Source organism: Rhinoraja longicauda, chromosome 16 (assembly GCF_053455715.1).
Source record: "Rhinoraja longicauda isolate Sanriku21f chromosome 16, sRhiLon1.1, whole genome shotgun sequence".
NCBI lineage: Eukaryota > Metazoa > Chordata > Chondrichthyes > Rajiformes > Arhynchobatidae > Rhinoraja > Rhinoraja longicauda.
Genome location: NC_135968.1, coordinates 48,199,047 through 48,222,854, shown reverse-complemented (window position 1 = coordinate 48,222,854; position 23,808 = coordinate 48,199,047). Strand labels below are relative to the sequence as shown.

The following is a 23,808-nucleotide window of genomic DNA, read 5'->3' as shown; positions in this document are numbered from 1 at the left end:
CCACCTTCAATATGTAGTTCCTTCCGACACATTCATCAGCGGTCACGCACCACATGATATTCCAGCAACATTTCGCAGAGACGGTCGACAGACGGAGAGAGAGAGAGAGAGAGAGAGAGAGAGAGAGAGACACGAAGTTTTAATGTGCAGGAAGCGACTGCTGCTTTAAACCGGCGATAGACGCACTAAATGCTGGAGTAACTGTGGAGACAGCAATGGGTCATTCCCACACAGAGCGCTGCCCTGCCCTGCCCTGGCCTGGCCCGGCCCTGCCCGGCCCGCTCAGCCAGCCCAGCCCAGCCCAGCGTGTTGTTTATCTGGAGGATCCCTTCATTCCCTTTCCTTCCCATTCCCATTCCCATTCCCATTCCTCCCTCACCGTCAGGCACAACATACGTGAGTCCAACAGGACTTCACGGTGACGGTGGATCGAGAGCCTCTAAGTTTTAATGTGTAGGAGGGGTCTGCAGACGATAGACGACACAGAGTGCTGGAGTAACTCAGCAGGTCAGGCAGCATCTCTGGAGAGAAGGAATGGGTGATGTTTCTGGTCGAGACCCTTCTTCAGACTGGCCACTACATTTTAACTTGGGCGTTGCGGAGAGCCTCCGATGACCTGCGGGCCATTTTCTTTGTTAATCACGGTACTCGTCTCCCTTGGTCAATGGGAAGTTGTTTGGGGCTGATCGAGGTACGTGCTGCTGCTATTAACAACTTTACCGTCGGCAAGTTCGCTGGAGCTTTGTCCGGTTTGTTTGCGAGCATGTACTGAACGGACTGAAAGATTTCGCCGCACCCAACAAGGACATCATTATTCCAAGCAAGGTAATCGTGCTTGGAAAATAGGGTTCCGACCAGAAACACTGCCTGTTCTATCTGTCCATGCATGCCGTATTCTATTTCTATCTTGTATAAAAATCACTCTAGTTCAAATAGTTGGTAATATTATTTACTGTTTAATGTTGCGTTATTTACGTTGCATGATAGTGATCGTCTTCCCCACTAGAAGCTGAATTTGTGGAATTCTCTGCCACAGAGGGCAGTGGAGACCAAACCACTGGATGAATTTAAGATAGAGTTAGATAGAGCTCTAGGGACTAGTGGAATCAAGGGATATGGGGAGAAGGCAGACACGGGTTACTGATTGTGGATGATCAGCCATGATCACAATTGTAGTTCCATGTCTGGTTTTATTACTGTCCGAGTACAGACATGGATCTACAACAGTGAATGGCGGTGCTGGCTCGAAGGGCCAAAAGGTCTCCTCCTGCACCTATTTTCTCTGCTAGTTTCTAAGCTCAAGCCACACGCGTTAAGCATTGAGTGATTGGCTCAGTTGTATTGTGAAGTCACAGTTGCATGATTTGTAAAGGGACCAATGTTGACGGTGTTGAACTTTGTTTTCAGGGTTTCCCATATTCTGGACGACAGATCGCTTCCACCTGTGTCTATAATGCCAGTTAATTTAGCCTTGCGCCTCTGCCTGGCCCACTCGCCACCCATGAGGAATTTCCTGGGCCCGTACGAGGGCTGCAGGGGACTGAACGGCGGCGTGGGCTGTGGCAGGCTCAAGCCGCTGCGACCGTGCATCAGCGCCAGGACTGTTGCTGCCGAGCCCTGCAACGACGCCGCCGCCTGGGCTCACCACGCCCGGGGCAAGAGGAAGAAGACCGTGGTGTTTGCCGACGACAAAGGCTTTGCCCTCACGGCCGTCCACCTCTTCTCCGAGTTCGACGACTCGCTCGCCGAGCTGCAGTTCGAGCTGACCGACCTGGGCCACACGACCGGCAGCGGCGGGCTGAAGGTGAAGGATAGCGGCCAGCCGCTGGTGCTGGATTTCCCGCAGCCCTCCGCCGACTACCTGGGCTTCCGCAGCAGCCTGATGAAGAACTCGGTCTGCCTGGAAAATTGCACTCTCCAGGAGAAGTTCATCGCGGGTACGGTAATGGTGAGGAACCTCAGCTACCACAAAGCCGTTCAGATCCGCATCACGTTCGACGCCTGGAAGAGTTACAAGGACGTGGACTGTACGTTTGTGAACAATATTTATGGCTGCTCGGACACGGACACGTTCTCGTTCGCCATCGATCTGCCCACCTCCTACCTGACGCCGCTGGAGAAAGCCGAGTTCTGCGTCTCCTTCAAGATCGGCGAGCAGACCTACTGGGACAACAACGACGGCAAGAACTACGGCATCATCCGCGCCGAGCGCAAGTCCGATGGTATCCAGGCCCCCGTCATCCTCAAGAACGAAATGGTGGCGAAGGTTTGTGGGAAGACAGCCATGATTGAGTGCGAGCTGTATGGCAGCCCCCGGGCATCGAGTGGCCTGGTCCCAGAGTGGCACAGCTGGGGGAAGATTGAGACCGGCCTTCCGTACTGGTGACAGAGTTAGGTTTGCTGTAGTGTTTGCTGGAGAGATGCATCAATTTTCATATTAAACTTATGAAAACGTGGATCTGTGAATCGCTCTCCCCCCCCCCCCCCCCCCCACACCGATTTCACTTCCAACTATTAACGTTTTCTTTTGCTTCCACCTACCGCACAAACATTCTCAAACAAAAAATAGTTTAATGGCTGACTGCATCTTGCACTTGAGGTGTTGGCAGCTCCTAATATGGATGACAATAAGGACAAGATGAGAATTCGTATTGGCTCCTATGGTGTTGAACTGCTGCAGTCCTGGAGTTGTGGGGTTTTGTGTCCCCTGTCCGGTCAGTTTGAAGACTGAGCTGAGCAATTCTTGGGGATACATGGGGAGAACTAGAGCACTGAAATTCACTGTGAATGAAGAGAGACCCGGAACGTTAATCACTGTAGTCCACGTTGGAGTTGGAGAGAACTTGGAGGACTGTCGGTGGTCACATTTGCTGTGATGAGCCCATGTTGTATGTTAAAGACTAAAATGGGTGTTAGCAAGAAACCCATTGCACTTTATATAAAAATGTGAGTGCCTTTTTGTTCAGTGAATGGCAATGTTAAATAGTAAGACACTAATACCAAGTTAAATTTAACGATAAACTGTTGACTGGGTCAAAATAACTACCCGGCTCCTTTGAAAATAGGCAGGCGATTAACGTTTTTAAGGACTGGCTTTTTTTGTATTTCTTATCTTTTGAAGGGAAAATTTCAAAATCCTTTCTGAACCAAAGGAGGACACTAACTCCCATTTTACGATCAGCTTGCCAGCATTGTGTAAATGATTGAAAGAGGTTCCTTTTTGGGAGTGGTTCCTGAGAATACATAACTGCTGTGTATAGCATTGTGCTGTGCAGTTCAGTGGCAATTTATATTCTAAAATGTTTTGCTTGTCAATCCAGAAGTGTTCATTATGAACATTTGATTTCTTCTTCCTCTAGGGTGACCTTGCTCTTATTTTTGCTGAGATTTTAGAAGAGGGATGGGGTTTTGGGAAGAACCTGACAAGTCTATTTCTAGTAGGAAAAAAAACTGCAGATGCTGGTTTAAATCGAAGATAGACACACAAATGCTGGAGTAAATCAACGGGTCAGGCAGCATCTCTGGAGAGAAGGAATGGGTGACGTTTCGGGTCGAGACCCTTCAGAAGAAGGTCTGATGAAGGGTCTCGACCCAAAACGTCACCCATTCCTTCTCTCCAGAGATGCTGCCTGACCCGCTGAGTTACTCCAGCATTTTGTGTCTACCTTCGAAGTCGATTTCTAAATAACAATCTGCCCCTAGGGGCAATGGTTTTACATAGCCAAGATTACAATCTTTTGCACTGTTCTCAAAAACATGATTGTGGCACTGTATTTTTCTAAGTGTATGAACACAAAGCTACATGGTCCTCTTGGAAGAAATGCTCCTTCACATTGAAGGTTGGAAAGTTTAAACTTGTATTTGGTTATAAATAGGCAATAACAAAATTAAAGAATACATTTCTGGAGGCAACTATAGTATTTGATTCAGAACTTTAACCCATTGCACACCTCATTGTTTTTCTGCCTATTTTTCTCTCTAATGGCGAAAGTATTGCCAGTTTAGGAAATTCAATGTAATGACTAAGCCTGTAGTTTTAGTGTTTTAATGTTTGTCATTTTTATGGCCTTTGCTAATGCAACACAGAAGAGCATTTTACTCATCTTAACTAACTAAGAAAAGAGCTTGTTTGCTCCCCCCCCCCCCCCCCCCCCCCCCCCGGGTGTATTAGGATATGAAGTGCTCCTAAGTGACCATGGTCTCTTGTGGGTTCATGAAGTACACTAACTAACTAGTCCTTGATCTCTTCAGGCAAACTCACGCCTGAGTTCTGAGTGGCAACGTTGCCAATTTGAATGCCTGTCCTTTTTCCAAAGTCTTCATGATATCTCCTGACAATTCTTTTCAAAATTTTGGGGGGTTTTGTACCTTTGTTTCATCATGGTACCTACATTTTGAGTTTTTAAACATAATTTTATCTGAATAGAATGAGTATTTGCTGACTCAAAGGCATGGATATTTTCCCAGCTGCTACTTTATCCCTTGGCAAATACAATGCCCAATCAGTTCAGATGCAGGGCTTTTTGTACACTAATATCCATGCACCAAATGGCCATCCTTCTTAGTAAACTCATCTGAATATAAATCCATGTCACTCTCTGTTAAATGAATCATCTGGGTTATTTAAACACATTAAGATCTGCTTCTGATTGTGGAGCCAAACTTCAGAAGCAGAGTCAGTGCCTGGAGAATCTGGCTTTCCTATATTTAACTTCAAGCCGTGGATTCTGATTAAATTTGCAAAGCTGTCATGACAGGTGAACCCTTGCCTCAATTATTAGTCCAGAAGTTTAACTATTGGAGTACTTTTGAAAGCTGCACTGTGTCCAAACCTTGTGACTTGGTTACCTGTTATAAGAAGTCCTGAGGATAATATTTCCTTTGCATGTGGAAAATGGCTCTTCAGATTTCTCTTGAACTTCCAACTTGTTTACTTGCTGTCTCTTTATTCTAGGTTCCTTCCTTTATGTGTTTCCTGAATCCAGCCATTTTCATGACCTTCAGTTCTCTGAAACTTTTTGCAGAGCCTGGAACATCCTGATTCATGTCAGATGATTATCATCCAAATTGCTGCTTTTATCCAACTAATATTATTATATACCTTCATAACATTTGGTGATACTTATAACTTGGGGGTTCTGTCCAACTCCAGTACCAGCCCTTTGAATTTTATCCCTCTGAGAACATTTTGGAGTGCTGATGATTAACCTAATATCACCAATACTTGTGTTGCATTTGAAAAAGAGCTCTTTGCTTTAAGATTTCTGATGACTGTACATTGCAGATTTCTCTTAAATTTTCTCATCCGTGTAATGTGATTTTGGGATGGTTTTGAACGTGACTTTAAATTGTGACCCCTCCATCTGTTTTGGATTTAAAGACTTGCTGAAGTAAAATATAAAATGTTGTCCAGAGTGTTTAAAACAAACTAAAATATTTTTCTATCGAGTTTCTGTTGGTGAAAAGTAGGTTTCTTTAATATTAAGGGGGAAAATATATTTTTACTCAAAGATTGGGAGTGGATTGTGGGGAGAAATTGTCAATTTTCTTGACCTTTGCACTGTTTCTCCCTCCAGCAATGAACTTGGCAGGAGAGACGTTGAATCCACTGGGTTTTTTCATGACATTTCTTGATAAATTGTCAAGATTAATTCCATTCTATAAAAGTCCATTGCGTAAAATGTAAAATCTCCAGATTTTCCCTTGAAATGTTGTACAAAAAATAAATCCTATATATTGTTCAACATCTTTGTCTGCCAACATTTTGTCAACCTGATACTTTTGACAGTATCCTCAGCAGCTGACTGAATGTATTGTAGATTTGTATATTGAACACTTACTATGGGAACTGAGTTTGAGATTGGAACAGAATCAATTTCCTGACCGGTGGATAAAGGTTGACAACATTATTCACGGTTCAAAGTGCTGACAAATATTGAAATCGCATCAGAACATTATCCACAGTGGCCATTATGACATGCTAGGTTTGGTGAAGATGTAACTGTGCTCTGAGGAAGTGACTTCAGACCTGCTGCTCACCTCTTTAGCCATGAAATTGTTGTATCACATCTGCTGTTGCCTGTAAAATTGCAAATTTACTGGAATTTGGTTATCTGTCAGCATGATGTTGGCAAGATGTTTGCCTTCCACGAGATGAACCTATGTTGTGTATGTTTAAGGTAGACACAAAATGCTGGAGTAACTCAGCGGGTCAGGCAGCATCGCTGGAGAGAAGGAATGGGTGACGTTTTGGGTCAAGACCCTTCAGACTGATGTCAGGGGATGGGGCGGGACAAAGATAGAACGTAGTCGGAGACGGGAAGACTGGTGGGAGAACTGGGAAGGGGGAGGGGATGGAGAGGGAAAGCAGGGACCATCTGAAGTTGGAGAAGTCAATGTTCATACTGCTGGGGTATAAACTACCCAAGCAAAATATGAGGTGTTCCCCCAATTTGTATGTGTATGTTTAACCTGGTGCTCTGTTGCAGTTAGGGAAGCCATCTCTCAATGTGCGTTTGACACAGAATGGACTACAGCTCTATTATGGCTAAAGGCAAATGTGTAAACTTTATGGCATTTTAAAGAGTTGCATGTGAATATACAACCTTAAAGTGATGCAATGACTCTCAAAATCTGCTCTTGCTGGTTTTCTCTTCTGAAGAGCAGAGTGATTCAAGGGTGTGCAAGTACTTGTTGGTCTGAGATCTATGGTACATCCACGTAAAGATTCCCTTAGTTCAATGCTGTCTACATCCAATCCTGGAAACCAATGAGTTTCAGAATGCAAACAGATGTGCCCACGTACACAAGTAGTGTACAACTTGCTCAGATCATGGACAAGGTTTTGCTTGGTTTTCAAATTAAAATGTACTTTGTATTCCACAGCTCGTATGCTCCAGTCCACTAACAAACAATAGATAATTGACCATTACTGTATATTAATTCTCAAAAGAATTCAAACCTGTCTGGTGGAGTTTAAAGATGGATCTGTAGTTAGACATTCTTGCTTAAGGACAGCAGAAAGACACATTTCTATTTCTGCATCTTTGTACATTCAGTTTGTACTTCAAGTAACTGGCATATTACATTTGGGCAAGAACACTTTTGTTTTGTGTGTGAATTCTTGAATCCTGAAGCCCACACAATTGAAAGCATACTGCTCTGATAAAGCTACTTTGTCTTGTTCACAACTAATTTATAAGCAGTTGTGTTCTGTGGCTTTTAGAATTTTGGGCGTCACGGTGGCGTAGCGGTAGAGTTGCTGCCTTACAGCGAATGCAGCGCCGGAGACCCGGGTTCCATCCCGACTACGGGTGCTGTCTACGGAGTTTGTACGTTCTCCCCGTGACCTGCGTGGGTTTTCTCCGAGATCTTTGGTTTCCTCCCACACTCCAAAGACGTACAGGTTTGGAGGTTAATTGGCTTGGTAAATGTAAAAATTGTCCCTAGTGGGTATAGGATAGTGTTAGTGTGCGGGGATCGCTGGTCGGCGCGGACCCGGTGGGCCGTAAGGTCCTTTTTCGGTGCTGTATCTCTAAACTAAATTGCTAAAAGCATTAGATCCAGTTATTGCGCGAGAGCAACGAAGGCTATCCCATCTGGTCCGAACCGACAGAAGGTCTACTGTGGCGCAAGTCACAGAAAATGTTAATGGTGGTCACGGGAGGAATGTGTCACAATACAGAGTGCATCGCACCCTGCTGCGTATGGGGCTGCACACGGAGGACCAACAGCATATTAGGCAGGTGGTCATAATGTTTTGGCTCATCAGGTCATAATATTTTGGCTGATCGGTGTAAACCTTTAAAGCCTTTTTTTGGGCTCCAGTTGTAGCCTTGTGTATAGTTCTGGTTGTCGTACTATAGCAAGGATGTCATTGCTCTGGAGTGGAGTGGAGAGGTTTGCCAGCAAATTGCCTGGGTTGGGACGTTTCAGTTATGAGGATAGGCTGGGCTTGTTGTTCTTGGATCAGAGGAGGCGGATGGGGGCGTGGGGCGCAGGGAACCTGATTAAAGTACACAGAACTTTCGGGCATTTTTATGATGGGCGGTGAAGAACATTTCCCTGTTAAAATAGATGTAAAACCAGAGCACTGGTTGAAGGAGAGGAGTGTGTTTACTATCTACCATGGGATGGTTGTAATGTGGAATACAGTCTGTGAAGAAGGCAGAGATAGGAACTCTGAACATTTAAATATCTGGGTAAGCACTTGTATCAGCAAGACGGTAGAGCTGCAAAAGTGCTGGAGACCCGGGTTCTATCCCGACTGCAGGTGTTGTTGGCATAGTTCTCCCTGTGACCGCGTGGGTTTTCTCCGAGATCTTCAGTTTCCTCCCACACTTCAAAGACGTACAGGTTTGCAGGTTAATTGGCTTGAGTTTGTATACTTGGCATAAGTGTAAATTGTCTCTAGTGTGTGTCGGATTGTGTTAATGTGCGGGCATCGCTGGTCGGTGTGGACTCAGTGGGCTGAAGGGCCTGTTTCCTAAATTGTCGGCTGCATCCTTAAACTAAACCAAAGACATGGAAGGCTATGGTCCAGATGCTGATGAATGGGATACCATAGATGTACTTAACAGTTGCCATCAATATGCTGGGCCAAATGGCCTGCTTCTGTGTAATATGTAACTATGAATGGGGTACTGATTGAGAATGATCAGCCATGATCACATTGAATGGTGGTGCTGGCTCAAAGGGCCGAATGGCCTACTCCTGCACCTATTGTCTATTGAATCTGAACATTATTCTCCATAATTTACAAACTCTTCCATTTATTGGCATAACTTTATTAGTTTAAATGCTGGGTACATTAACTCTTGTATAGTTGCTATTCTATGAAATTAAACGTAATAAGCTCAGTGACTTTGGAAAAACACTGTCACAAATCTTATTGCATTAATTAAAACCCCGATTAAGAAATCTGTCATACTTTTTTGATCTAGCTTTTCTTTTAGTTTAAAAAAAAAAAATGTGGGGTGAATAAGCCATTTAATATTTTTCTCCTGAAACTGACCATTGATGGAGCAATCTACAGAGAGTACTGAATTTGCTTAATAGTTAAAAAACAACCTCAGGCTCGATAGTTAGTCTAACTACGGCATTTGACCTTGTTTCAGGTCAAAAGGTAGCAGGATTAGCCAAGTCCCTTGCTGATATGAGCAGTGGACCCGATAGGAGGCTTGTTGCAAAGCCTCTCCTTTGCTGCACCCACCGTGAGCTGAAATTGCCTAACGTCCAGCAGCTGTCCACTTAGTCATCTGCTCAGACTTGCCACCTAGGTTGACGTGTCTACCTAAAAGAATGTCTAGTTACAGAGAAGGTTCACCAGATTGATTCCTGGGATGGCAGGACTTTCGTATAAAGAAAGACTGGATAGACTCGGCTTGTACTCGCTGGAATTTAGAAGATTGAGGGGGATCATAGAAACTTACAAAATTCTTAAGGGGTTGGACAGGCTAGATGCAGGAAGATTGTTCCCGATGTTGGGGAAGTCCAGAACAAGGGGTCACAGTTTAATGATAAGGAGGAAGTCTTTTAGGACCGAGATGAGAACGTTTTTTTTCACACAGAGTGGTGAATCTGTGGAATTCTCTGCCACAGAAGGTAATTGAGGCCAGTTCATTGGCTATATTTAAGAGGGAGTTAGATGTGGCCCTTGTGGCTAAAGGGATCAGGGGGTATGGAGAGAAGGCAGGTACAGGATACTGAGTTGGATGATCAGCCATGATCATATTGAATGGCGGTGCAGGCTCGAAGGGACGAATGGCCTACTCCTGCACCTATTTTCTATGTTTAAAATGCTGAGGTAACTGGGTGACGTTTTGGGTCGAGACCCTTCTTCAGACCTTTCCTCAACCCAAATAGTCACCCATTCCTTCTCTCCAGAGATGCTGTCTGACCCGCTGAGTTACTCCAGCGTTTTGTGTCTATCTTTGGTGTGAACCAGCATCTGCAGTTCCTTACTACACAAGATGATGTTTTTCTTGGGGAAAAAGTGTGTTTATTTTCCTAGTGTGAATGGTGTAAGTTAGTAGAAGTGCACTTCTGCATATATAGGTTGTGTAGCTCCCTTTCTGCCATAGTTGTGTAACCTGCACTGCCCTGCTGAATTGATGTGCGGTCTTTGGTACTTCTAAATTGTTTTTAACCCATGCGACACGATGACGCATTGGTAGAGTTGTTGCCCAGGTTCGATCCCGAGTACGGGTGCTATCTGTACAGAGTTTGTCCATTCTCCCCGTGACCTGCGTGGGTTTTCTCCAAGCTCTTCGGTCTCTACCCACACTCCAAAGACGTTCAGGTTTGTAGGTTAATTGGCTTGGTATAAATGTAAAATTATCCTTAGTGTGTAAGATGGTGTTAATGTTATGGGATCACTGGTCTGTGTGGACTCGGGCCGAAGGGCCTGTTTCCGTGCTGCATCTCTAAACTAAGCCAAACTTGCTTTTTAAAAAAAAATTTTTTTTACAATAGGTGCAGGAGTAGGCCATTCAGCCCTTCGAGCCAGCACCGCCATTCAATGCGATCATGGCTGATCACTCTCAATCAGTACCCCGTTCCTGCCTTCTCCCCATACCCCCTCACTCCGCTATCCTTAAGAGCTCTATCCAGCTCTCTCTTGAAAGCATCCAACGAACTGGCCTCCACTGCCTTCTGAGGCAGAGAATTCCACACCTTCACCACTCTCTGACTGAAAAAGTTCTTCCTCATCTCCGTTCTAAATGGCCTACCCCTTATTCTTAAACTGTGGCCCCTTGTTCTGGACTCCCCCAACATTGGGAACATGTTTCCTGCCTCTAATGTGTCCAATCCCCTAATTATCTTATATGTTTCAATAAGATCCCCCCTCATCCTTCTAAATTCCAGTGTATACAAGCCCAATCGCTCCAGCCTTTCAACATACGACAGTCCCGCCATTCCGGGAATTAACCTAGTGAACCTACGCTGCACGCCCTCCATAGCAAGAATATCCTTCCTCAAATTTGGAGACCAAAACTGCACACAGTACTCCAGGTGCGGTCTCACCAGGGCCCGGTACAACTGTAGAAGGACCTCTTTGCTCCTATACTCAACTCCTCTTGTTACGAAGGCCAACATTCCATTGGCTTTCTTCACTGCCTGCTGTACCTGCATGCTTCCTTTCATTGACTGATGCACTAGGACACCCAGATCTCGTTGAACTCCCCCTCCTCCTAACTTGACACCATTCATATAATAATCTGCCTTTCTATTCTTACTTCCAAAGTGAATAACCTCACACTTATCTACATTAAACTGCATCTGCCATGTATCCGCCCACTCACACAACCTGTCCAAGTCACCCTGCAGCCTTATTGCATCTTCCTCACAATTCACACTACCCCCCAGCTTAGTATCATCTGCAAATTTGCTAATGGTACTTTTAATCCCTTCGTCTAAGTCATTAATGTATATCGTAAATAGCTGGGGTCCCAGCACCGAACCTTGCGGTACCCCACTGGTCACTGCCTCCCATTCCGAAAGGGACCCATTTATCCCCACTCTTTGCTTTCTGTCTGTCAACCAATTTTCTATCCATGTCAGTACCCTACCCCCAATACCATGTGCCCTAATTTTGCCCACTAATCTCCTATGTGGGACCTTGTCGAAGGCTTTCTGAAAGTCGAGGTACACCACATCCACTGACTCTCCCCTGTCAATTTTCCTAGTTACATCCTCAAAAAATTCCAGTAGATTTGTCAAGCATGATTTCCTCTTCGTAAATCCATGCTGACTCGGAATGATCCCGTTACTACTATCCAAATGCTCAGCAATTTCGTCTTTTATAATTGACTCCAGCATCTTCCCCACCACTGATGTCAGACTAACTGGTCTATAATTACCCGTTTTCTCTCTCCCTCCTTTCTTAAAAAGTGGGATAACATTTGTTATCCTCCAATCCACAGGAACTGATCCTGAATCTATAGAACATTGAAAAATGATCTCCAATGCTTCCACTATTTCTAGAGCCACCTCCTTAAGTACCCTGGGATGCAGACCATCAGGCCCTGGGGATTTATCAGCCTTCAGTCCCATCAGTCTACCCAAAACCATTGTTCTGCTTAATGAAAATAATGGTACTCCCTTGTGTTCCGTAGGTTAGCTACATAACTTGCCCTTTGGAGATAGTGGTGGGGTAAAGCATAGTGCATGTGTGTAGCACGCACACTTGAAGCTGTATCCAATGATTACCACAGAAGACCATGCACCTGTCTGAGATTTGGTAGAGATTTAGCAAAGAACTTCAATGCAAACCCCCCCCCCACCATTACAGCTTTTGTACAGCTTACAGCTGCAATTCCATAGCAGGAATCTTTGTCGGGTTATGGTTCAGTACACTGGTTCAGACAAAAGCAAGTGTGTTTGGGGTTGATTGGGCATTGCCATTGTTCACTTTATTAAGATTCCAGATTTGCCTGAGGGGCAAGTTGAAGAATAGGGATCGTCTACCAAAGGTGCAGTAGGAGTTAGAATCTTTTTGTCACTGTGACTGGCATTTGACAAATAGGTTTGTGTGCATTTCTAAGACTAATGTGCAACTGGTCAAGATGGAATATTCAATTACCTATCTCATAAGAGTCATAGAGTGTGGAAACAGGCCCTTTGGCCCAACTCGCCCACACCGGTGAGCAAGGTCCCAGCTACCCTAGTCCCACTTGCCTGCACTTGGTCCATATCCCTCCAAACTTGGCCTGCCCATGTATCTATCCAACTGTTTGTTACTGGGATCAGCCAATCATCCCTGTCCCACCTGCAATTGGTCCAAAACGCCGCAGCGAGACTCCTGACGGGTACCCGTAAAAGGGACCACATCACGCCGATTCTGGCCTCTATCCACTGGCTCCCAGTACGGTACAGAATCAACTTCAAGCTCCTCCTATTCACATACAAAGCCCTAAACGGGCTTTGCCCCCCCCCCCCCCCCCATATCAAAAATCTTCTAACCCACCACTTTATCTCCAGGTCCCTCAGGTCGGCCGACTTCGGGCTACTAACTATCCCGCGGTCTAGGCTTAAGCTCAGGGGTGACCGCGCTTTTACGGTTGCAGCTCCTAGACTGTGGAACAGCATCCCTCTCCCCATCAGAACTGCCCCCTCCATCGACTCCTTTAAGTCCAGGCTCAAAACCTATTTCTACTCCCTAGCGTTTGAGGCTCTGAGGGGGCGCTGTGAACTGTTTATGTATGTGCTGTTATGTTTGTGTGCCATTGTATGTTCGTTTCTTAGTACCTGAACTGATGTACAGCACTTTGGTCAACGTGGGTTGTTTTTAAATGTGCTATACAAATAAAATTGACTTGACTTGACTTAAACGATGGGATAGTCCAGCCTCAACTATCTCCTCTGGCAGCTTGTTCCATACACCCACCACCCTCTGTGTGGAAAAAGTTACCACTCTGATTCCTATTAAATCTTTTCCCCTTCACCTTGAACCTATGTCCTCTGGTCCTCGATTCCCCTACTCTGGGTAAAAGACTTTGTGCATCTACCCGATCTATTCCTCTCATGATTTTGTACACCTCTATAAGATCTCCCCTCATCCTCCTGCGCTCCATGGAATAGAGACCCAGCCTACTCAACCTCTCCCTGTAGCTCACACCCTCTAGTCCTGGCAACATCATCGTGAATCTTTTCTGAACCCTTTCAAGCTTGACAATATCTTTCCTGTAACATGGTGCCCAGAACTGAACACAATATTCTAAATGCGGTCTCACCAACAACATTATCTTTTGAGCTGATCATCTAACTTAAAAATGGTTATGACTCTGGGAGGAGATTTTTGCAGAGGAAGGTGAATAATTAAAATAACTTTCCTTTCAGAAGACGTCGAAGGTTGCCTGAAGTGCTATTTGATTTGTTAATTAAGTTTGCTACTTGGCAATTTGCAGATACGTTTCTTTGATGCACTCAGATACAGAGCAATGTAGAGGATGCGGGTGAAGATTAGATCAGAATACACACAAATGTTGAAAAACAAATGGTTGCTGCTTTGTGTGGAAAGGAACTGCAGATGCTGGTTTAAACTGAAGTTGGACACAAAGCTGGAGTAACTCAGCGGGTCAGACAGCATCTCTGGAGAAAAGGGATAAGTGACGTTTTGGGTCTTCAGACTTGCAGCTTTACTGGGTTTACTTCCAATGCAAAGTTTAGTTTAGAGAAACAGGCCCTTCGGCCCACCGTGACCACGCCGACCAGCACATTAAAGCTGCCCTTCACACACTAGGGACAATTTTGCATGTATAAAAAGCCAGTTAACCTAAAACCTGTATGTCTTTGGAGTGTGGGAGGAAACCGAAGATCTTGGAAAAAACCCACGCGGTTTCAGGGAGAACGTTCAAACTCCGTACAGACAGCGCCCACAGTTGGAATGAACCCCGGTATCCGGCGCTGTAAGGCAGCAACTCTACCGCTGTGCCACCGTGACCGCCAAAGTGGTATCTTGGTGTGAACGAGTTGGGGCCATCTGGCAGATAGTTAAGTCTGTCTGACATATGAATGCCTGCTAAATCCATGACAAAGATGGCATGATATTTTGGTGGATAGCACTCTCATCAGCAGCCTCCTGATTCTGGTCAGCTGTGCAGGAAGGTGAGTGGTCAGTAGTTTGTTATATACAAGCTCTTCTGCTTTTATGTGCCTGAGGTTGTTTTCAGATGCACCATCAGAGAACTCTGATACTCCACTGGAAATGAACTTTGGAGACCCTGGACATGTTTCTGAAGTTTATCAGGTAAACTTAACTAAAACTAATTAATACATTTGTGTTTCCTTTTTATAAGTAGGAGAAATGGAATGATTTTGATTGGGGATGAATGGAGTGATTTTGAGTAGTCATACAGCTTGGAAACAGGTCTTTCAGCCCAATTTGTCCTCATGAGAAGAATAGATCAGGTAGATGTACAGTCTCTTGGTTTGATGTGAAGGGGAAAAGATTTAATATGAAAATTCACAAGGTGGTGGGTGTATGGAATGAACTGCCAGAGGAGGCAGTTGAGGCTGGGGTAATCCCAACATTTAAACAGTTACAGGTACAGGATAGGACAGGTTTGGAGGGATGTGGGCCAAATGCAGGCAGGATGGACTAGTGTAGCTGGGACATGTTGCCCGGTGAGCAAGTTGGGCCGAAGGGCCTGTTTCCATTCTGTATCACTCTGACTCTATGACCTACCTAGATACCCCATCTAAGCTAGTCCCATTTACCCATGTTTGGCTGACACCCCTCGAAACCTTACCGATTATTTTAAAGGCTCTTGTGGTATCTGCCTCAGCTACTACCTCTGGCAGCTCATTCCATTTATATCTACAGCTCTGCGTGAAAGCAATGGGGGGGGATAAAAACCAATATAATGTTAGGGCTCCCTTTTGACTGAAGGACCCAATGCTATGATGAAAAGCACCAGCTGGTGCACGAGATTGGGACATAAGAGCTAGCTAGCTCAATCCTAATTGCTTTACCTTCTCTCATTTTTTCCCTGTCTCTCTCTTTCCCCCGCCCCCTCCTCCCTCCCCTCTGCTCCATGGTTCAGGGTATCCCTCTCCTCTCACCTCCTCTGCAGGTTCTCCACTGTCGGGTGGGAATCGATGTACCTCCTCCCTCCCCTCTGCTCCATGGTTCAGGGTACCCCTCTCCTCTCACCCCCTCTGCAGGTTCTCCACTGTCGGGTGGGAATCGATGTACCTGCTCCCTTAGACCCGGAGTACATCGTGAAACATAGAAAATAGGTGCAGGAGGAGGCCATTCGGCCCTTTTGAGCCAGCACCGTCATTCATTGTGATCATGGCTGATCATCCACAATCAGTAACTGTGCCTGCCTTCTCCCCATATCCCTTGATTCCACTAGCCCCTAGAGCTCTGTCTAACTCTCTCTTAAATTCATCCAGTGATTTGGCCTCCACTGCCCTCTGTGGCAGAGAATTCTACAAATTCACAACTCTCTGGGTGAAAAAGTTTTTCTCACCTCAGTTTTAAATGGCCTCCCCTTTATTCTAAGACTGTGGCCCCTGGTTCTGGACTCCCCCAACATTGGGAACATTTTTCCTGCATCTAGCTTGTCCAGTCCATTTATAATTTTATATGTTTCTATAAGACCCCCTCTCATCCTTCTAAATTCTAGTGAATACAAGCCTAGTCTTTTCAATCTTTCCTGATATGTTACAAGGATGTCCTTCCTCAAATTAGGAGACCAAAACTGCACACAACACTCCAGATGTGGTCTTACCAGGGCCCTATACAACTGCAGAAGAACCTCTTTACTCCTATACTGAAATCCTCTTGTTCTGAAGGCCAACATTCCATTAGCTTTCTTCACGCCAAATTTCAGTGACTGGTGTACAAGGACACCCAGGTCTCGCTGCACCTCCCCCTTACCTAACCTAACACCATTGAGATAATAATCTGCCTCCTTGTTTCTGCCGCCAAAGTGGATAACGTCACATTTATCTATATTATACTGCATCTGCCACGCATCTGCCCACTCACTCAAACTGTCCAGGTCACCCTGCAACCTCCTAACATCCTCTTCACAGTTCACATTGCCACCCAGCTTTGTGTCATCCGTAAACTTGCTAGTGTTGCTTCTAATTACCTCTTCCAAATCATTAATATATATGGTAAACAGTTGCGGCCCCAACACCGAGACTTGCGGCACTCCACTCGCCACTGCCTGCCATTCTGAAAAGGACCCGTTTACTCCTACTCTTTGCTTCCTGTCTGCCAACCATGTCAACACCCTACCCCCAATACCATGTGCTCTAATTTTACTCACCAATCTCCCATGCGGGACCTGGAAGTCTAGATACATTACATCCACTGGCTCCCCTTCATCCATTTTATTTGTCACGTCCTCAGAAAATTCCAGAAGATTAGTCAAGCAAGATTTCTTTCATAAATCCGTGTTGACTTGGACTTATTCTTTTATTGCTATCCAAATGCACCGTTATTACCTCTTTAATAATTGACTCCAGCATCTTTCCCACCACCGATGTCAGTCTAACTGGTCTGTAATTCCCCGTTTTCTCTCTCGCTCCTTTCTTGAAAAGTGGGATAACATTAGCTATCCTCCAATCCACAGGAACGGATCCTGAATCTATTGAACATTGGAAAATGATCACTAATGCGTCCACTATTTCTAGAGCCATCTCCCTGAGGACCCTGGGATGCAGACCATCAGGCCCAGGGGATTTATCATCCTTCAGTCCCATTAGTCTACCCAATACTATTTTTCGTCTAATGAAAATTTCTTTCAGTTCCTCTACCTCCCTAGATCCTCTGTCCTCTAGTACATCTGGGAGATTGTTTGTATCTTCCTTAGTGAAGGCAGATCCGAAGTACCTGTTCAACTCTTCTGCCATTTCCTTGTTACCCATAATAATTTCACCCGTGTCTGCCTTCAAGGGACCCACATTTGACTTTGCTACTCTTTTTCTCTTAAGATATCTAAAGAAGCTTTTACTGTCCTTTATATTCTTGGCCAGCTTCCCCTCGTACTTCATCTTTTCAGCCCGTATTGCCCGTTTTGTTACCTTCGGTTGTCCTATGAAAGTTTCCCAATCCTCTGGCTTCCCGCTATTCTTTGCTGTGTTGTACATCTTTTCTTTTAGTTTTATTCCATCCCTAACTTCCCTTGTCAGCCACGGTTGCCTCCTACTCCCCTTAGATTCTTTCTTCCTCTTTGGAATGAAATGATCCTGCGTCTTCCTGATTATGCCCAGAAATTCCTGCCATTGCTATTCCACCGTCATTCCTGCTAGGATCCCTTTCCAGTCTACCTTGGCCAGCTCCTCTCTCATGCCTTCATAGTCCCCTTTGATAAAACATAACTCCCACCAGGTGCCGACCAATTGTGTGTAACCTGGCGCAGTCTCAACAGACTGGGGACAGGCGTGGGGAGGGGCAAACAGAACATGCTGAAGTGGGAACATACTGAAGATGTGGCAGACTGTGTGTGGACGGGGTCTCCAGACTATGGAACATCTCCTGAGCTGTGACGTGCTGCATGACACACGCACTGGAAAGGATCTTGCAGAGCCCAACCACGTGGCACTAACATTTGCACACTATTGGCAAACAGTTGTGCGATGACACAAAATAATAAAATGGTATAAATATCAGCTGGCAAACTCAGTTCCTTGCCTTCAGTTGTAGTTAGTTGGGGGTTGGAGGCTTTGGAGTGGGATGTTTAGTGTGCACGGGTTACATATTCTGCGTCATAAATTTGATTCCCACCAGCATTTGAATGGTGTCGGAAGGAACTGCAGATGCTGGTTTAAACCGACGATAAACACAAAAAGCTGGAGTAACTCAGTGGGTCAGGCAGCATCTCTGGAGAGGAGGAATGGGTGATGTTTCAGACTGGAGTCTAAAGAAGGGTCTCGACCCAAAACATCATCTATTACTTCTCTCCAGAGATGCTGTCTAACCTGCTGAGTTACTCCAGCTTTTTTGTGTCTAATCTTCTAGCATTTGAATGGTGGTTATTTGGCTCCTCCTGGGCAAATTTAAATTACATGAAGTACTTTAATCCTCAAATTGATGCAAACTATAGATGTTCAATGTGCTGTGTTGTAATGCAAGGCCATTTTATTCCTTCTCATTATCCATTGTCTAACTACAATTGTTGCAATTTTATCTCCAGTTATTGCATGGACCTGTTTGACTTGGCATTGTTCTGTGGTTATGGGGCAAGAGGAAAAGCGTATTGGAAAATTTCACCCAGTCAGCCTTCAGAGATGCTGCATACTTTCTTGATTTTTATCTTGCTTATGTAAGTAAATGTTTGTTGACTTTGGAGTTTCAAGCTTCACCTTTTGCAGAAGTTATCAGCATCTTTTGGACTTAGATAGCTACGTGAGAAGCTTGATTATGATATATATCAATATTTGAAATCCACTCCTTGTTCTAAAATGCAAAATAAACGTGTTGACCCACTGAACAACTCATTGAAAATGATTATTCATTCAACATTTTCTTTGAACTTAACACCACGATTTGTTTTGGTCTATACGATGCATACAAACATTAAACATTGTACATGGTTAAATATTGTTATCTCTGTTGCCGACATTTAACATTTGTTAAAACATTTTGTTTTTAAATGCTGAAGTTGTGAGCGCAGCAGTAAGCAGCCAATGCATGCAATCATAGTTAAATATTGTCTTAATATGTATTGTGACCAAATCTATTAGTTTATCTCAGTCCTGCACTAATTGAATGATTCTAAATTGCCAAATGTTTGCTTTTCTCTAAATTAATTTTACATAAATTGACTTATTTTAAAAATACTCCATATTTTGTTTTAAAATTATTAATGTAAAGATCTTTCTCCATTTGCCTATTGCTAAATCACCTTTTTATTGATCAGCATTTTTTTTTGTCATAGAATACCCTGTGAAATATTTTAATCGTGTTGGTCTGTTAACATGCAACAAGACCTGGGTTGCCTTGTACACCAATCACTGAAAGTCAGCATGCAGGTATAGCAGGCAGTGAAGGAAGCTAATGGCATGTTGGCCTTCATAACGAGAGGATTTGAGTACAGGAGTTAAGAGGCCCTTCTGCAGTTGTATTGAGCCCTGGTGAGACCACACCTGGAGTATTGTGTGCAGTTTTGGTCTCCTAATTGGAGGAAGAGCATCCTTGCTATTGAGGCAGTGCAGAGTAGGTTCACGAGGTTAATCCCTGGGATGAAGGGACTGTCATCTGAGGAAAGATTGGAAAGACTGGGCTTGTATTCACTGGAGTTTAGAAGGATGAGAGGGGATCTTAAAAACATAAAATTATAAAACGACTGGACATGCTAGATGCAGGAAAAATGTTCCCAATGTTGGGGGAGTCCAGAACCAGGGGCTCTTATTGTCTAAGAATAAAGGGGAGGCCATTTAAAACTGAGATGAGAAGAAACTTTTTCACCCAGAGAGTTGTGAATTTGTGGAATTCGCTGCCACAGAAGGCAGTGGAGGCCAATTCACTGGATGAATTTAAAACAGTTAGATAGAGCTCTAGAGGCTAGTGGAATCAAGGGATATGGGTAGAAGGCAGGCACGGGTTACTGATTGCGAATGATCTGCCTTGATCACAATGAATGGTGGTGCTGGCTCGAAGGGCCGAATGGGCCATTTTCTATGTTTCTATGTTATGGAAGCAGTTACAAAGCTTGCGTTCCTGTCTATTTTTCCAACATAGATTTCATATTGAAAACACAAGAGACTGCAGATGCTGGAATATGGTCAAAAACCAGCTGCTGAAGGGCTCGGCACGTCAAGCTGCATCTGTGATTTATGTATTTGTCGATCTTGTAAAAGAGCCTGATAAAGTTCCCAGTGGTAGCAGGCAGATAAACATTACAATATGAAGGCAAATCAATAGTAGACTTAAACAGAGTGTTAACCCTTTCCTTGCAGAATGAGTTTCACATATTTTCATAAGTTATAGGAGCAGAATTAGGTCATTTGGCCCTTCAAGTCTACTCCACCATTCAATCATGGCTGATCTATCTCTCCCTCCTAACCCCATTCTCCTGCCTTCTCCCCATAACGCCTGACACCCGCACTGATCTAAATTACTTTATTCTGGTGTTTGAACATGTCAACAGTGATGACTTTGAAAAAATATTCTTTCCATCAGTATAAATATTGCAAATTTACATTCAATGGATACAGTAGTGAATTAGATTAGAATTTTTCTTTGGGAAAAGTAAAATTCAAACACCATGAATGAGTTACCTGATTAAAAAAGGTCCCTGGACCATCAGGCATTGATGGTCCAGTTTTATACTGCCATCATAGAGTCTGTCCTCACCTTCTCCATCATGGTCTGGTTTGGCTCAGCCACCAAGCACGACATCTGAGGCTGCAACGGATCGTTCGATCAGCTGAGAAGGTTGTTGGCTGCAACCTTCCCCCCATTGACGAACTGTGCACTGCAAGGGCCAGGAAGCGAGCGTGTAAGATCATCTCTGGCCCCTCTCACCCTGGCTACAAACGTTTTGAAGCACTTCCCTTTGGAAGGCGACTCCGGACTGTCAAAGCAGCCACAGCCAGACATAAAAACAGCTCTTTTCCACGATCAGTAGCTCTACACAACAACCAAAAGTCTGTAGCCTCCTTTTGCTCTGGTATTTTATTTCATTCTTCACATATTTAAATTATGTTTTATTAATTGTTTACTGCATGTTTGTGTTACTTGCGAGCAAAGCACCAAGGCACATTATATGTACATACTTGGCTAATAAAATTTATTCAATTCAATTCTAACTTGTTTTACGACATGCCAGAAGAATAGTCTAGAGCACAGTTAATAGTTTTTGGAGGATCTCTGTTGTAATGTCACTTTGCAGTTAATGGAAGCATATCTGGAATCATAAGTGGTACATCAGGGACAATGAATATTGTTATTGGTTTGTAAATTGCAATGGTTTTGGAGCTTCAGAGAAACACAACACATGAAACAAAGTTGGACACAAAATGCTGGAGTAATTCAGCGGGTCAGGCAGCATCTCTGGAGAGAAGGAATGGGTGAAGTTTCCAGTCGAGACCCTTCTTTAGGCTGAAGGTCAGAGGAGAGGGGAACTAGAGATATGGACGGGTACAAAGAACATGTAAGGTGTAAAAAGGACAGATCAAAGCAGATGGTCAAGGAAGTGTTGGTTATGTGGAAAGTGACAATGCGGTATACAAACAGTAAATTTAATCAGGACAGTGAAACTAGTCGGAGAACAAGGGTGGGGGATGAACAGAGGGAGAGGGAAAGCAAGGTTTTCAAAGTTAGAGAAATCAAGATCACAGTGCTGGGTTGTCAGCCGCCCAAGCAACATATGAGGTGCTGTTCCTGCAATTTGTGTTGGGCCTCACTCTGACAGTGGGGGAGGCCCAGGACAGAAAGGGAGGGGGAGTTAAAGTGTTTATCCACCAGGAGATTGCATAGTCCCGGTGCGAAGGTGTTCAGTGAAACGATCGGCGAGTCTGCGCTTGGTCTCACTGATATACAGGAGTTCACTCCTGGAACAGCGGATACAGTAGATGAGGTTGGAGGATGAGGTTGGTGAACCTCTGCCTCTCAAACAAAGTGTTGGAGTAACACCAGATCATACATATTCCTTGCAGGAATGAGTGATTTCAAACGTTAACTCATCAATATATTGAATCAATTGAGATTTTTTTTTTGGTGGGGGGAGAAGGAGGCTGACGTGGACAAGGCTAACATTGTCAATCACTAATCACCCATGAAAAGTTGGCATTGAGCTGCATCTTAAACTCAAAGACTGGGCTTGTATTCACTGGAGTTTAAAAGGATGAGAGGGGATCTTATAGAGACGTAGATCTTATAGAGACGTATAAAATTATAAAAGGACTGGACAAGCTAGATGCAGGAAAAATGTTCCCAATGTTGGAGGAATCCAGAACCAGGGGCCACAGTCTTAGAATAAAGGGGAGGCCATTTAAAACTAAGATGAGAAAAAGTTTTTCACCCAGAGTTGTGAATTTGTGGAATTCTCTGCCACAGAGGGCAGTGGAGGCCAATTCACTGGATGAATTAAAAAGAGAGTTAGACAGAGCTCTAGGGGCCGGCGGAATCAAGGGATATGGGGAAAAGGCAGGCACGGGTTACTGATTGTGGATGATCAGCCATGATCACTATTCTGAAGAAGAGTCTCAACCTGAAACGTCACCCATTCCTTCTCTCCTGAGATGCTGCCTGAGCCGCTGAGTTACTCCAGCATTTTGAAGGGCTGGTAATGTGTTCCAGGTTGGAATGGTGAGTGACTTGAGGTGGATCCATCAGTAACTTTTAACAGGTTAACGTACGATGAGCGTTTGTCAGCACTGAGCCTGTACTCGCTGGAGTTTAGAAGAATGAGGGGGGTCTTCATTGAAACATGCAGAATAGTAAAAGGCTTGGATAGAGTGGATGTGGAGAGGATGTTTCCACTAGTGGGAGAGTCTAGGGCTAGGGGTCATAGCCTTAGAATTATAGGACTGTCTTTTAGGAAGGAGATGAGGAGAAATTTCTTTAGTCAGAGGGCAGTGAATCTATGGAATTCATTGCCACAGAAGGCTGTGGAGGCCAAGTCAGTGGATATTTTTAAGACAAAGATAAGATAGATTCTTGATTAGTACGGGTGTCAGGGGTTATGGAGAGATGGCAGGAGAATGGGGTGAGGAGGGAGTGATAGATCAGCCATGATTGAATGGTGGAGTAGACTTGATGGGTCGAGTGGCCTAGTTCTGCTCCTATCACTTATGACCTTATGAATTTGTCGAAACAGTGTGGTCTAAGCTTAGGAAAGGAAAGATGAAGAAAGATGGCACTAATTCCAATAGTTTATAAAAGGGGGAGGAAAATTAAAAAAAATAATTGTTTCCACCTTGCCATTGAGTAGACATGGTGCAAAGGTTTAGTTTAGTTTAGAGATACAGTGCAGAAACAGGCCCTTCGGCCCACCGGGTCCGCGCCGTCCAGCGATCCCTGCACATTAACACTATCCTACACCCACTAGGGACAATTTGTTTTTACATTTACCAAGCCAATTAACCAACAAACCTGTACGTCTTTGGAGAGTGGGAGGAAACCGAAGATCTCGGAGAAAACCCACGCAGGTCACGGGGAGAACGTACAAACTCCGTACAGACAGCACTCGTAGTCGGGATGGAACCCGGGTCTCCGGCGCTGCATTCACTGTAAGGCAGCAACTCTACCGCTGCGCCACCGTGACCGGTTAAGATGTGTACGGTGAAAACAGCATGCCCACACATTCCATTGGGAAAGGAAAACAAAACTATTTTCCCACAGAC

General features: G+C 44.5%; 1 protein-coding gene across 3 annotated transcripts; it reads left to right on the top strand.

Moving 5' to 3' along the window:
* The first annotated feature begins 16 nt into the window (after window positions 1–16).
* Window positions 17–3,536, top strand: ppp1r3cb (protein phosphatase 1, regulatory subunit 3Cb). Of its 3 annotated transcripts, none has more exons than XM_078412903.1 (2): window positions 17–507; window positions 1,408–3,536. In XM_078412903.1, the coding sequence occupies exon 2, from the start codon at window positions 1,454–1,456 to the stop codon at window positions 2,384–2,386; it is 933 nt and encodes a 310-aa protein (XP_078269029.1). In that variant the 5' UTR covers window positions 17–507; window positions 1,408–1,453; the 3' UTR covers window positions 2,387–3,536. The 3 variants fall into 3 exon arrangements, with proteins under 3 accessions (XP_078269029.1, XP_078269028.1, XP_078269027.1); XM_078412902.1 differs by having other exon boundaries at window positions 17–691; XM_078412901.1 differs by having other exon boundaries at window positions 17–825.
* Window positions 3,537–23,808: the final 20,272 nt, after the last annotated feature.

Bases quoted from the DNA above. Each gene is read 5' to 3' on its own strand.
- ppp1r3cb (XM_078412903.1), top strand. From the start codon at position 1,454: ATGCCAGTTAATTTAGCCTTGCGCCTCTGCCTGGCCCACTCGCCACCC.